Source organism: Aspergillus costaricaensis, assembly GCF_003184835.1.
Source record: "Aspergillus costaricaensis CBS 115574 unplaced genomic scaffold BO79scaffold_23, whole genome shotgun sequence".
Taxonomy (NCBI): Eukaryota; Fungi; Ascomycota; class Eurotiomycetes; order Eurotiales; family Aspergillaceae; genus Aspergillus; species Aspergillus costaricensis.
The window spans coordinates 92,048-106,769 of NW_020291823.1; the positions used below are offsets into that span (position 1 = coordinate 92,048).

The 14,722-nt window shown below is 49.2% G+C and overlaps 3 protein-coding genes across 3 annotated transcripts; 2 read left to right on the top strand and 1 right to left on the bottom strand.

The window, feature by feature from the left end:
- Positions 1-4,572: 4,572 nt before the first annotated feature.
- On the bottom strand, positions 4,573-5,617 carry BO79DRAFT_238818 (60S ribosomal eL33 domain-containing protein; the record flags this gene model as incomplete). The annotated part of the gene is made up of 4 exons (XM_025684850.1): positions 4,573-5,064; positions 5,187-5,287; positions 5,354-5,514; positions 5,591-5,617. 4 exons carry the CDS (start codon positions 5,615-5,617, stop codon positions 4,967-4,969), a joined length of 387 nt encoding a protein of 128 aa, XP_025537692.1. The 3' UTR covers positions 4,573-4,966.
- Positions 5,618-8,272: 2,655 nt separating this feature from the next.
- On the top strand, positions 8,273-11,045 carry BO79DRAFT_246518 (glucose-6-phosphate dehydrogenase). Its single transcript, XM_025685574.1, has 10 exons — positions 8,273-8,481; positions 8,833-8,905; positions 8,961-8,981; positions 9,049-9,393; positions 9,467-9,664; positions 9,728-9,812; positions 9,871-9,947; positions 10,000-10,207; positions 10,264-10,635; positions 10,696-11,045. Exons 1-10 carry the CDS (start codon positions 8,438-8,440, stop codon positions 10,803-10,805), a joined length of 1,533 nt encoding a protein of 510 aa, XP_025537693.1. The 5' UTR covers positions 8,273-8,437; the 3' UTR covers positions 10,806-11,045.
- A 399-nt stretch (positions 11,046-11,444) lies between these two features.
- BO79DRAFT_198059 (putative sucrose transporter) lies at positions 11,445-14,506 on the top strand. The gene is made up of 8 exons (XM_025681314.1): positions 11,445-11,956; positions 12,076-12,101; positions 12,158-12,402; positions 12,479-12,545; positions 12,598-12,669; positions 12,721-12,910; positions 12,972-13,087; positions 13,153-14,506. The coding sequence occupies exons 1-8, from the start codon at positions 11,859-11,861 to the stop codon at positions 14,049-14,051; spliced, it is 1,713 nt and encodes a 570-aa protein (XP_025537694.1). The 5' UTR covers positions 11,445-11,858; the 3' UTR covers positions 14,052-14,506.
- Positions 14,507-14,722: the final 216 nt, after the last annotated feature.

The window sequence follows — 14,722 nt, forward strand, 5'->3', positions numbered from 1 at the left end:
TAAGCTATGGCGCCCGTTGTGGAGCGCAAGCACGATCCGGTGTGGAAACCGCCAAGGAATGTATGATGATCGCGCGCGATGATTCTCGGGCTTTTTGGAGCGTGGTTTCAGAATGCAGCCAGGAGGCAGCCAACGAAACTAAGCAGCGCAGGCAACGTGGGGGGGCTGCTTTTTTGATGGATCCACGAGCGGATATTCACTTGGATGTCTGATGTCTGTCCCAATATTCTGGGGAAAGTCTAAAGCACCGAAAAGTGTGGAAATGTCGCCAAAAGTTGGAAGTAGTATCAACTCCGCAATTTGTCTCTACACACAAAGATCCACGCCGTTTTAAAAGAATAATCAAAGTGACACCGAAGGTGGGGAAGTGTGGCAGGCTTGAAGCACAGCTGTATGTAGTAGTGTATCGTCCGATCAAATCGACCGACCAGAGCGTCCGTAGGTTAAGCGATAGTGACTGCAAGAAGGTGGTCCATCCGCAGTGCGCTCAAAGTGATCGACAGTAAGGAAGATGCGATAGCCTCAAGCTAGAGATGCCAAGACAGTAGGTTAGTAGGGAAGAATGTAGGTACTATGTAGGAAAGATGAAGATGGAGATGGAAAGTAGTAGGAAGCGAGTGAGCAAGCAAGCAAGCAAGAAAGCACCACTCCAGTCGACCGTGCAGATGGAAGAGGAGAAAGTACAAACGAGCGTGTGAAAAAGAAAAGCAGGTGGCAGTCGGCAACCAACAAGTACTGAACTACTACTAGAGAGAATCGGGGAGGGCCATTGAGGCCTTTTGACTTGTACGGGCCGGTGGTATTGACGACAGGCGCCACGCAATGAAGAGGGGAACGCTTGTTCGAACCGATGGATGGACGATTGCAAGTCGTCCTATCAGCTCGGGTTGGACGATGGCGTTATAGTCAAGAGCCACTCGGCCAGAAGAATCTGGAAACTTTCCCTGATGTTTGCCCGTTCACTGTCCGGAGATCCTCTTTCCATGGAACTTTCCTCTTTTTTCTCTTTCAACTTTTCATCCTCCCGTTTCTCTCCTCGAAGTCAATTCATTTCTAAGAGAACAAATGACAAATACGCATTGCATTCAATTCTTCAAAACATCTACATCTTCACTTCTCCATCTGTCATGCCCAGCATTTCCCCACCAAGTTCAAGGCAGCGGGAAAAGTAAATCCAGTACCAGCTCGACTGGAAATAGAATTACCCTCGTTACCGTATCTTGGCTGGTGAACACAAAAAAGAATAAAAAGACCAAATGCATAAAAAATACCGATAGTGTTACGCAGCTTTCCCCTCTTCTCGTTGCCTACTGGCCAATCATTCGTTGTGGGATGGCCCAGCCACCCAGCGAACTCTTTCTGGTTGGCTTCCTTTCCATGGACCATCTGTCACCGTCTCAGGCACCATACCCGAAAGGAAAAGGAAACATACTCTATAGTCACTGAAGAACAGAAAACAAAAAAAAAAAAAAGTAAGCAAATGATTTTGGTACTAAGAAAAGCATGGAACTTGATGTGTGTGTGTGTGTGTGTGTGTGTGTGTGTGCGATGACTGCGATGACTTGTCGACTAGGATGCGCTGTCGCAAATCCCATGTCACCAGCCATCTCTTCCCGTCTGATCGTCCTGCTTGCGCACAATCGGAAGAAATCAAGCAAACTTCAGCCCTTCGCACAGATCGGCTGCCGTCGACATCATCCATGCCCAAAAAATGGGCCAGGCAGCCCAGGCAAGCCACTCCGCAGTTCTGTTACTTTTTTACTATCTTGACTATCTTTTCACTTCCGGGTGGATTATCCCGGCCGTTGATTTCCTATTTTTACTCGGAATACACCAAAATGGTTTAGTTGGTGGTAAGACTGGCCGGTACGGCCAGATACGAGAATACGACTTTGTATCTCACCCACCGAGACGGTGGCATATCACTACGTACTCTTAAAATCTTTATCCAAATTCTCTCTAGTTGCACCAGGGAAGCGCACCTTCTGCTATCCGTGGCCTTCCAATTGGCCCACCAGCACCGCAGAATGAAACCTGGAATATGTCTGCCTGTCTCAATTGCCCCTCCACTCTGCTGAGCGGCGGCGTTACATGTCTGACTATGGCGGTCGTTCCAGTCCAATCCCATCCATCTAGTCCGCCTGACTGCCTCCCACACTGAGACAACTAACCGCCCTTTTGAGGTTGGCAGTCGCTCTTGGCTCTGCACATCTGGCAGGCTCATACTTAGGCCTGCAAACTTACAGGAATTAAAAATAGCCCATGCATCCCCGAAATTAAGAAGATCAATGCATACGCGCTTGAATGTTTCTGGAATTATTTAACCGACTTAGCGTCGCACACGTTGCGATCAAGCAAGGTACCTCCAGCAAGGAACAATACGCGAAGGAGGATCTTGGCTCAAACTCGCGCAAGTGCAAGCAACCTGTAAGCCAACCTCTTAGTAACCTACAACCTACTCCATACTATGTAAGAATTCTATCATTCCGGCCGAGGCGATCTGTCGATCCCCATCAGTCCTTGTAAGTGGGTCATTGGGGGCGGGGATGGCGCCTACTTTAATTACTGTTAATTCGGGATCGTGACAGAATCTCCATGCAAGGAGTTTACCCTTCCGGAACTTCCCTCATTCAGCCTTATTGACCGCGCTGCGGAGATAGCTCGCGCAGTTAAGTGCTAAGCTTCTGATATCATATTCAAGGGCCCAGAGGCATACTGTGACGTCCTTCATTTGTTGAAATGCCCCTACTTTGACAGAACCCAACCGTGACCCGGATATATATCGTGAGGTGGGTGCATTCCAGAACGAGTCAAATTAACTTCAATCATGGTTTGATCAGACCAACCACGACTACAAGCTGGGTCCTGAGAATGCTATCGGCATACCGACATGCCAATAATCTAAGTACAATGGACATCTTTGCTAGAGATTATTTATGTTTTTGCATGGATGCCAACCATCCCAGCCAGCATTAGCGTTATCTGATCAATTAGCATGAGACCGCTGTTTCACCATTACTTTTGACTGCAAACAATGCATTCTGTGACATGCCCCAATCTAAGCGCAATTTAAGGCCAGACACTTTAAAGCTCAGCCAAGCCATATGCAGATTGATTAATGAATGCGAAATTTATACAGTTCATAATGTCCCCTCGTCATCAGCACATGAAACTTGACCTACTTTTTAACCATACAACACAATCATCAGTAGCGGTCACAGGGGCTGCCCTATCTTACTCAACTCTGAATCGGTATAAAATGCTCTTAGTATATATTTCCTTCTGTAACACCTAGAAAATCGTATTATACTCAACTAGAGACCTGCAGCTGTCCTACAAAAGTAATCATCCCTAAACAAACATGTCAACATCTGCTCGGTCCCCCTATAGCAACTACAACTCTGAACTGGAATTACTTGACCCACTAATATATTATATACATATTGCCCCTTAAATTATGCTCTCGCTCATTGCGTGTTAGAATTGCTAGCATGAAACCCTACCAGCACATTCTGGCAGTTCCAATCCCATACCGCCCAGCTTTTCATTCAGAATATATATCACCACTACTTCTTGCAATTTAGTGGCACTAATGTTCACTCTATTCCTCTCATCGATACCATCCATACTAATGCATCAAAGCTTATACAAATATCAAATGACAAAAAGCTAGGACAGAGAAACCAAACCACCAGATTTCAGTTTGTCACAGCACCCCCTACTACTACCGAACAACATTGCCTAAAGCAGCCCGACATTCAAAAACATTGACAGTTGGCTACCAGCAGATACTCTTTAAGATGTTTATTTATTTCTTGAGGTCAAACCGGTGTATTTATGGCTATATCCTTAGTATGCTTGATGTATGTGACTTAAAATTATGTCTTATCTCTATCATTTGTGTGATAATAATGCAATACATCTTTTCAACCTGCCTCTCCGTATCCGTAATGCCTACTACTAGTAGCAGCATAGATAATGTCTGTTTATAGTATTGATCAACGATGAGAAACAAAACAAAAAGAAAAAAAAAAAAAAAAGCAATGCTTAATGAAATCGTTGGCAATACGAAATCGAGCTCTGCCTATGGCGTAGTTGACTGAGGCTTGCTATCTCAGTTCATACACCACTGAGGTCACTAGTTGAAGAGTACCTTAAGTTCTGGACTTAGTATATGCATAGAACTTCATCTGACAGCTAGCTTAGAATTGATAGCACCATGGCGAGAAAAGAAAAGCGTGCATTGCCACACTGGAAACCAATATAGATTGACGCATAGCACTCCGTATCGGTCATCACTATTGATCACGGGTGGGGTCTACGATGACAGGTGTGGGTATTCATATTCCGGAGATCTGATGCTTATTACGTATGGTTGTTGACAACAGTCAACGGTGCAGAACTAGCACTAGTCGGAATTTTATGGCGGGGAAGATATCGAAATCATGTCAATGTGCCGACTATTGGGGAAAGACGGGGTTTGCTGTTGCAGTTGTGTCGCTCTGGGTAAGACGTCGCTTATCGTCATCTCGAGAGACAAGATATTTGACAACCGAACTACCATCCACCTCGCTCACACTATTCCCCAGAGAAAAGCAATTGTACCGATATGTTGAAATGGTATGGATTGTGGTTTATGAGCATCAGATACACGGGGAGCCATGTTGTCGGCCCAAAAGGCACAGCATGCTTGGCCGGTTTGAATATAAAGTATAAAAAAACCAGGGATATCAAGCTCGTCCGTTGCCTTTAAGGGGGAAAAAAGGGCTGACAATAACCATGCTGAAAAAAAGAAGATAAGAGTTCTTTTATTTTAATTCGTAGGGCTGACCGGCCCTGCCTCTCCCACGAACATTATCAACCCGCCAACTCCATCTCAACATTCGGCTCATTCCGTCGACTCCTTGCCCGACCGTCTGCGCGTAGAATCCGGAGTTGCCAACTAACGTAACAAAAGGGGCGTCATTTAGATGTTGGAGGGGTACAGCATAACACGGACGGTAGCACCGAAGGTCTTGGGGGGGAGGTTGTGGCGGAACTGAGCACGGACAACACCGGAGTTACCTGTTCATGAGGGAAGTGTTGTTAGTTTTCCGAACGTTCTCGGTTCCAGCAATCACCAATAACATATAGATATATATATTGCCGTGGTAATCGTCGGCGCAATGGAGCTGTGCATCACATACCGTGGGGACGGGTAACCTTGCCCCAGATGACCCGGATGTTGGAGCCCCGGACCTCACGCTTGGCCCGGTAGACGAAAGCAACCTTCTTGCCCAGGTAGAAGCTGTAAAAAAATCCCGTCTTAGCTGTGTGTTCTGATATTTCGATCCCGGACCCATTCGCTACTCACTTTGCGGCCTCAGTGCTCTCAACACCGTCGATCTTGATCAGACTAGATAACCCATGTGTCAGATTCCCTTGTTCCTCTATATCGATATCGGTGCGGATCGCAAGTACCTGGTGTTGGGGTTGACGGTACGCTTGGAGCGCTGGTAGCTCACGTGGCGACCCCTGTAGAAAGAATTCGTATTAACCGGTCTGTTATCGTTGCATTCCATCGCTTGGCCCGTATCTCTGATGTTCCGACATGGATCTTGATATTTTTGATATTCATATCCGGAATGTGCGCGAATTCGACGGCGGACGGTTTGTGGTGAACTTACTTGACATAGACTATAATTCGCAAAAATATTCAGTTAGCATTTCATTCAGCATTTCGTCCAATATGCGCCCGCATATCCCCATCTATCCTTCTCCATCCCCATATTCCAACCATCGCGCACACATATCTGATATCCGGAAAATGATGGCACTCACGTCTGTGACCTTGTTCCGAAGGCATTCTGACGGCGTTTCTCTGAGCAGCAGCGGGCAACGCAAAAAGTCGAAGGAAGGGAGGTATGACCCGCAAAAGTCGTCCGGGTTGTCGTGGTTGTCGTCGCTTCGATAGGGTAACGGGACAACGCACAAGGCTCACAAATTGCGAGGTGTGTTCGGTGCGGCTCGCCCTAACCCCAAACGGGACGCTTAGCGAGCCGGACCACCCCAGGGCAAGCCAAAGTCCCGTGATGGGGAAGAGTTGCAGACCGCCTACGGAACACTAAACCGTCTTGGGATCGTCACCGGATAAATAGCTTCTCCATGCATCCGAGATAGATCATCATCGATTGCAGACCTTTGGGGCTCCTCCATCCCAACCCACCCCACCTGGCCAATTTTGCCGTCCGGGCTACTGTAGTCCGAAGACTCCTGGCTACCCGCCGGTCCCCTCTGCAGCAGCGGAGAGAGCTTTTGGCTAGAGCGCCCCAAGCTGACAAAACAGCTTGCGGATTCTTTTCCACCCATGACGGCAACTGCCCCATCACCCTTGATCTTGATAAGGGATTGGCCTCCTATCGCCGGGGTGGCGGCCTGTTGCAGGAGCTCCCCGTTTAATGGACAAGGAGTTTATCTTGTGACTTTCGAGTAAGCGTGAAGTAGCTGCATGACAGCATGGCGCTTAAACTACCTCTTACAGGGTAGTGCAGCAGAGTTGTACGGGTGTATGACTGGATGTATATAACGGGGGAGGATGACTCCTCCAGAAGCGATCAGACCGGGATACATATTTGGAAATCAAGCGTCCCCTCCAGCCCCACCAGGAAGTCGGCAACGAACCTGACATGATGTTTCTCTCCTGAGGGGGGACCCCCATAGAGCACGCAATACCATCAATGCCTCTGTTTTCTTTTCAAGAAAGAAAGAGGGGTAAAATATTGATGGGGGTGGTACCAAGGGGAAATGGTGACGACAGTAATGTGCCATCGATACGAGGGTTTTGGTGTCGTGGGAATAAGCAACAATAGGCAGTGCATGCTGAGAACAATACTCCGTAGATACTCCAGCCCCCCCGTTTCGGGATCGCACCCGTTAACTCCGGACTTGACTGGGCCGAAAGTTCGGTTTGATACATGGTCGCTGCGCTTACTTCACGGGAAAATAGAATCCGTATCGTCCTTCCAGATGACAAATTGGCCGATCCAACCCCACGAAGCTGGTCACCGGAGACGCGGATTCAGGAGTCTTTCCACTAGACTGGTGTGATTGTTCTGGCGCGATCGCTGCTATTCATCCTGTGGAATAGTCCGAAATCGCTCCATTATTTTGAGATCTTGTCTGGGTCACACCCTGGAAATCTGCGCAACGGTTCTCTTGCTTCACCTATTGTAGTTGAAAGTGGATTAGTGCTAAGTAGATTGACACTGCATTACTTACGGAGCCAAACTTGGAAAGGTGATCTAAATTCTAATAAATGGGTGCTATGACCGGAATGCATGGAACTATCGTTATCACAAAGAAGCCAGGTCCTGAGCTGACTGACCTACCTGCATGAATGGGCTGGGGGCTGCTCCACAATTTGCCAGTAAACTCGAGGTGCGCGTGCCCCGCGCATATACCAATGTAGTACAGCGTCAGACCGAAAGAAACTCGGCACCTTTACATTTGCGGCTTTCCCTTTGTCTACAATTCAAAAGGAATGAAAATGTCAGATCAGGGTTGGAGGGTTAATATTACTGGGATAAGCTGACGCGGGGGGTGGTTCCGCATGCAACAGTAAGGTGTACCTTAAGATGGGCATCATCCGTTCCATGTGTGGTTCTCAGTGGAGCTGGGAGGAGATTTACAGCGGACCTGGCTCGGATAAATCAGTCCGTCTAAAAGAGAAGGGGCTGTTAGTCTAAACGATGATGTTTCTGAGGGACAGATAGAGTAAGTCGAGTGGGGGATGCTTCATCGTAAATATTGATTTAAAGATATCGAGATATGCAAGTGGTAGATAGTAGAGAAGGAAATCATCGCGTTACCTAGCGATGATATAAGAGACGGATTGCCACAACGGCTTCGGGGGAGAGAGAAAGAGAGAGTGCAGTATGAGTGGGAACGGAGAACCTGACAATTAGGGGAGGAATGGATGCTAGGGATAAAAAAGGAAGCATTTCCCGGTGTAATCATACCAAGGAAATACTGAAGGAGTTAATTATCTACTACTCCGTGGCAGGCGAGTAAGTAGTGTCTGAGTGATGTAAAATAACCCCGAATAATAGAATTGGATAACAATTTACCTACTCACCACTAACTCACGGGGTCCCGCGGCAGTAATCGACGTAGTGGAAGAACCCAAGCCGGGCTTCCCAGTAACAAAGTAGTAACAAAGCTGCCCCACCCGGGCTCACTCACTTTTGCCCACCCTGCAGCAGAGCAGCTCCTCTCTCCTCGACGAGAGGCCCTCCTCCGGTCTTAAAAAGTACTTGCTCCGCCGGAACTGTTGGGATTTTTCCAACAAACCTCTCTGTCCTTGCTGTCTCCCTGTATCCTCTTTATTCCCTCTCCTCCTTTTTCCACCGATCTCTCACATTCCCTCCCCATCTCGTGGTTGTTCACACATCAATAAAATATGGCCAGCACAATAGCACGTACTGAGGAACGCCAGAATGCTGGGTGAGTTTTGCGGTCTCCCTCTCTGACATCACACCCCTCCTCCCTCCCACTCCCGTCCCTCCTGCCCGCCGCCCAGACGTGAGAGGATTCACCACCTACTCCTCTCCATAACAAGCCGGTCGCCCAACATTCACTGGCAGGCTTCCCGCTTTCCATTGTTCTTCAATTCGTCACCAGGATTACTCCTTTGGTCTTGACGAAAGGACTATCCTTCTGACTCACCACCAACCTCACTGCCCCTCCCGGCTGTAGCGGACTGCGGGCACCGACCTGCATCATCGATCTACACACGATCCCTGTGACACTATAATCGTCAATCTATAGCCTAGCTAACATGGATGTTTTACGTAGCACCATGGAGCTCAAAGATGACACTGTCATCATAGTACTGGGTGCCTCCGGAGATCTTGCAAAGAAGAAGACTGTCAGTGATGACCCCCTGATTCATGTCGACCGCAGAGGAAGCTAACTTCTTACAGTTCCCGGCACTTTTCGGCCTTGTATGTTCACTTACAGATCCAATTGCAGTTTGACTCACCCCAGTATGGTTACTGATTGCGCTTCCAGTATCGCAACAAGTTCCTCCCCAAGGGTATCAAGATCGTCGGATATGCCCGGACAAACATGGACCATGAGGAGTACCTGAGGCGTGTGCGCTCATACATCAAGACCCCCACCAAGGAAATCGAAGAGCAGCTGGACAGCTTCTGCCAGCTCTGCACCTACATTTCCGGTCAATACGACAAGGATGACTCGTTCATCAACCTCAACAAGCACCTCGAGGAGATTGAGAAGGGCCAGAAGGAGCAGAACAGAATCTACTACATGGCCCTCCCCCCTAGCGTTTTCACCACCGTTTCCGACCAACTCAAGCGCAACTGCTACCCCAAGAACGGCGTTGCTCGTATCATCGTGAGTCAATCCTGGGCTGATATCACTCTGCAATTGGCCATTGTTCTTACTCGCTTGTTTTCCTATTCCACAGGTAGAGAAGCCTTTCGGCAAGGACCTTCAGAGCTCGCGCGATCTCCAAAAGGCACTGGAGCCTAACTGGAAGGAAGAGGAGATCTTCCGTATCGACCACTACCTGGGTAAGGAGATGGTCAAGAACATCCTTATCATGCGCTTCGGAAACGAATTCTTCAATGCCACCTGGAACCGCCACCACATCGATAACGTTCAGGTACGACCTTGCGCTATCCAGTTGACTTTCTGAATAATGGCTAAATTGTCGCCTCTTGATTAGATCACATTCAAGGAGCCCTTCGGTACTGAGGGACGTGGTGGTTACTTCGATGAGTTCGGAATCATCCGTGATGTCATGCAGAACCGTACGTTCGGATCCTTGCTCGGCATTATCGACACAATACTAATCAAAATCTTCCTCAGACCTTCTCCAGGTGTTGACGCTGCTCGCTATGGAGCGCCCCATCTCCTTCTCCGCTGAGGACATCCGTGACGAGAAGGTAAAGTGTGCGATTGGCTATCGGTCGAGCGAGGTTACTAATACTTTACCAGGTTCGTGTCCTGCGTGCGATGGACGCCATTGAGCCCAAGAACGTCATCATTGGCCAGTACGGAAAGTCTCTTGATGGCAGCAAGCCCGCCTACAAGGAGGATGAGACCGTTCCCCAGGATTCCCGCTGCCCCACTTTCTGCGCTCTGGTCGCCTACATCAAAAACGAGAGGTGGGACGGTGTTCCCTTCATCATGAAGGCTGGCAAGGGTATGTGCCTCTTTCCGAGCGATCTTAGCAATGGCGGGTATACTAACTATTCGCAGCCTTGAACGAGCAGAAGACCGAGATCCGCATCCAGTTCCGTGACGTTACCTCCGGAATCTTCAAGGACATCCCCCGTAACGAGCTCGTTATCCGCGTCCAGCCCAACGAGTCCGTTTACATCAAGATGAACTCCAAGCTGCCTGGCCTGTCCATGCAGACGGTTGTGACTGAGCTCGACCTCACCTACCGCCGCCGCTTCTCCGACCTCAAGATCCCCGAGGCCTACGAGTCTCTGATCCTGGATGCTCTGAAGGGCGACCATTCCAACTTCGTCCGTGACGATGAGCTGGATGCCAGCTGGAGGATCTTCACTCCTCTCTTGCACTACCTGGATGACAACAAGGAGATCATCCCCATGGAATACCCCTACGGTACGTGCACATTTTGAGATCTAATGAAACCGCTTACATGCTGACGAACGGCGTGCGCAGGCTCCCGCGGACCCGCTGTCCTTGATGACTTCACCGCGTCCTTCGGCTACAAGTTCAGCGATGCTGCTGGCTACCAGTGGCCCTTGACTTCCACCCCCAACCGCCTGTAGATAAGGGCGGTCGGCGTGTTACGATGGATGAAGATGAAAATACAAAAGAAAGTGCCAAAAAAGGCTAAAAAAAGATGTTAATGCGATTGATTTTCGGTCGAAAATCATGGTATGACGGGGCATCTGGGATGATATGACAGAAATGAAGCACTCGGGACTATTTATCGGTCGGCTGGGCAATGACTGGAGTTATCTATTCGCAACCCCTTTTTAGAAACGAATGCAGAGAACGTAACGAACCACCCCCGGTCGGTTGGGACCGCCGCTGGCTTCACCGGAAGCTGGAAGTAGTCGCGTGACAGTAGCAAGACGGTACCTGTATTATTGACCCTTGCCTGGTGCCTGAGTCCTTGTGTGCCTTGTAGAATTAGGTTAGAAAGGTTAGAAAAGACAGTCAGGCTAACCCATCGACTTCCCCAGTTTCAGATTTGTTTTAATCCCCCGACCTTGCTTTAGGTTGTTCACACCACCCGCTATTAATAAACACAAGTACCGTCGCGGTGGTGGGTCTCAGCGTGGCCGGTGCCGATAAGACGAGGTACCTGACGGGCCGGGGGCCCGCATGCGTACGCTTTTGGTGGGCTCAGCCCGGCCTCGCCTGTCGTCTGTCTGCCCATCCCTCCTCTTTTCTTCCCATCCCTTCTTCTGTCCGGTCGTGAGTCCCTTCTGCTTCGCTTCGAACGTTATTTGTCGCTCTCCTCGGTCGCGAAAACCTACATTTACTCCAGTATCGCCCTTTTCCTAACGACATCGGACCTTTGGCGGATCGCGGACCCTGTTCCATCCTCGCAGCTATTTTTATCCCCAACGAACCGTGCGACGACTGCCTACGACCCATCACGCATTTGCCTCGTCCTTCTGCGTCGGATCTCACAGTTTAGCTTCCGTACCGTCCCAGCATTGAATTTACCCCATCCGAGGATCGATTAGCTACACTTGCACGTGTTTTGGCCTGATCGCAGGCGCAAATTCGAGGCGAACCCCCGCGGTTCATGGAAAGCATACAAGAATTGTGAAAAGGGCCAAGTGCATGCGGGCATTCGAACACCGAGAATGCCACAAGCTGCAAGATGGGTGGGCACACCCTCTATCAAGGGACGAAGGGAGTGGGTGCGCATGGTGCTGTTGACCTTTAGTTTGTTGGGCTTACAGTATGTATTCTTCCCCTCATTCTCATTCCTCCGACAATGTTTTTTTCGGCTCCTTTCAGTCGGAAGACAGTCACCATTACGTATGCGCATAAATACGCTAACTTGCTTCTTGTCGACAGGTTCACTTGGGGCATTGAAATGACTTGTATGCGCGTTGCTGGCTCTCGTCTTCTTGTTCTATGTTTCTGACTTGCAGTGCAGATTGTACCCCATACCTGCTCCAACTGGGCCTCACCAAATCCAAGACCTCGCTGGTCTGGATCGCCGGCCCTCTTTCTGGCTTGATCATCCAGCCACTCATTGGTGTCATTGCTGACCGATCTCGATCCAAATGGGGGCGACGCAGGCCTTTCATGATCGTCGGCTCGTTCGTCGTCGCAACGTGCCTGCTTGTTCTTGGTTGGACTACTGAGATCGTCAAAACGTTTGTTAAAGATGCGGAAAAGGTACTTGATAGCATGCGAATGGCCTTCTTGACGTCCTTCTGTCTCAGGCGCTTACTGAAATCGTCTATTACCCCAGGCCAGAAACGTCACCATCGCGCTAGCAGTTCTGAGTATTTACGCTGTGGACTTTGCTATTAACGTTGGTAAGTCTGCACCAGTCATGATATTTGATTTCCCACTCTAACCCAAACGCAGTCCAAGCGTGTTGTCGCAGCTTGATTGTCGACACATTACCTATTCCGCTGCAGCAGACTGGATCAGCATGGGGTATGCCTCTTCCGCACCTGACTACAAAGTATAGCAGCTAAGAGTGTATAGCAACTCGGATGACCGCAATCGGCCAGCTCATTGGATACGTCATTGGATCCATTGATACTGTTAGCATATTTGGCGCCATAATCGGCGACACGCAGTTCAAGCAGATGACTGTCATTGCAGCAATGTCATTGGTCGGCGCTGTCTTCGTTACCTCGTACGCAGTCAAGGAGCGAGTTTTGGTCACTGCGAGGTAAGATAAATTATGAAAATGCGGTCTATGCATCATGTCGAATACTGACACACCCCGACAGAGACTCCGATGACAAGGCTGGGACGCTGCAGGTCATTTCTCAACTTGTCAAGACCACGATGGATCTGCCACCGCGTATTCAGGCCATCTGCTGGGCGCAATTCTGGGCGTGGATTGGTACTGTGCCATTATACTCTCAAACCAACTCTCCAGTAAGAATGTACTAACCGAAAAATCTGCAGGCTGGTTCCCCTTTCTCTTCTACAGCACCACCTGGGTCGGAGAAACGTACTTTCGATACGAAGTCCCCAAGGGCGCAACACAGCCAGCCGATATGCTCGGAGAAGTTGGTCGAGTGGGCAGTTTATCGCTAGTCGTCTTTTCCTCCATGACCTTCATCGGCTCCGTTCTTCTGCCGTTCTGCGTCCAACCACCAGACAGCAAACGACCCAGGTTCACGCCGCGCCCACCCCCAGGCCTCGCCTCACTGCTTAAGACAGTAATGGGCATCCGCCCCGATCTCCAAACAACCTGGTTAATCTCCCACGTCATGTTCGCCGCGACCATGATCTTCGCACCTTTCGCCCGCTCCCGCGCCGTCGCAACCTTCCTCGTCGCCCTGTGTGGCATTCCCTGGGCCGTCACCTGCTGGGCTCCTTTCACATTCATGGGTATAGAAATCAACAAACTCGCAATGAACCCCTCCCAATCCTCCCGCTCCTCCGGCGTAACAATGATCACCTCCTCCAGCCTCCTCTCCGGCGGGCCCACCACCTACAGTGACCGCACCAACGACACAGAAATGGACGTCCTCCGCCTCAACCACCACGACCCAGACAGTGACAGCGACGTCGAAGACGGCGTCTCCAACACCCCATCCACCGGCGAACTCGCCGGTATCTACCTAGGCGTACTAAATGTCTACACAACCCTCCCGCAATTCCTCGGTACCTTCATCAGCTGGATCGTCTTCAGTGTTCTCGAGCCCGGCAGCACGAAACGCGACGACACGGCCCAGGACTCACAATGGATGAATCTAGATAAGAGCACCCCGAACGCTATCTCCATCTGCTTATTCATCGGCGCATTGAGTGCCATTGTCGCCGTTGAAGCAACGCGACGCATGCGATACACCATATAGAGTGATCGTTTTGTTCTTCCGTCGTTTCCTTCCCTTTGGCATGACTAGAGGGATAGATTTTGCACCTTCATCTACTTGTTTTCCTTCGGCACTTCTAAAGCGGATCATCGTCTCATTTACACGACTCTGATGATGACTTATACTGTTCTATTCATTCAATTCTACACTTTCGATACCCTGATACTCAACCAAGCGGGTTAATACGTTGGGAACTGGTCTGCTGTGTGCACTATCTACTACTGCTTTTTGGGTAAGAAGAAAGTACAACATACCAGTTCCCATACATTGACTGCATTGTTTGATTAGCGTGACCTGACCTGACCTGCATGCATGGTTGCTTTGCTTTTGTTTATTTTTTTTTATTTTTTATTTTATTTTTTTTTTGTATGATGAGAACTCCCCGGGTTACAGTGCATATACATGCGTATGCCGGTGCGCCTGTATGGTGGCTGTGGTATGAGAGGAGGGGGAAAATTAAAATAATGGGTTGGACGATATATGCACATGTAATAGACAATAAACTTTCAAATGGATAAACTTACTCTAATTTTGTTCTTTTATTTCCGCTTTTGTCAAGTGGTTTGATCTATTTTCCCTTCATCATGCCATGGATAGCCCAGGATAGTCAATACTTCTGGGCGCTTATCTGCTACACTTGGGATATATACTGA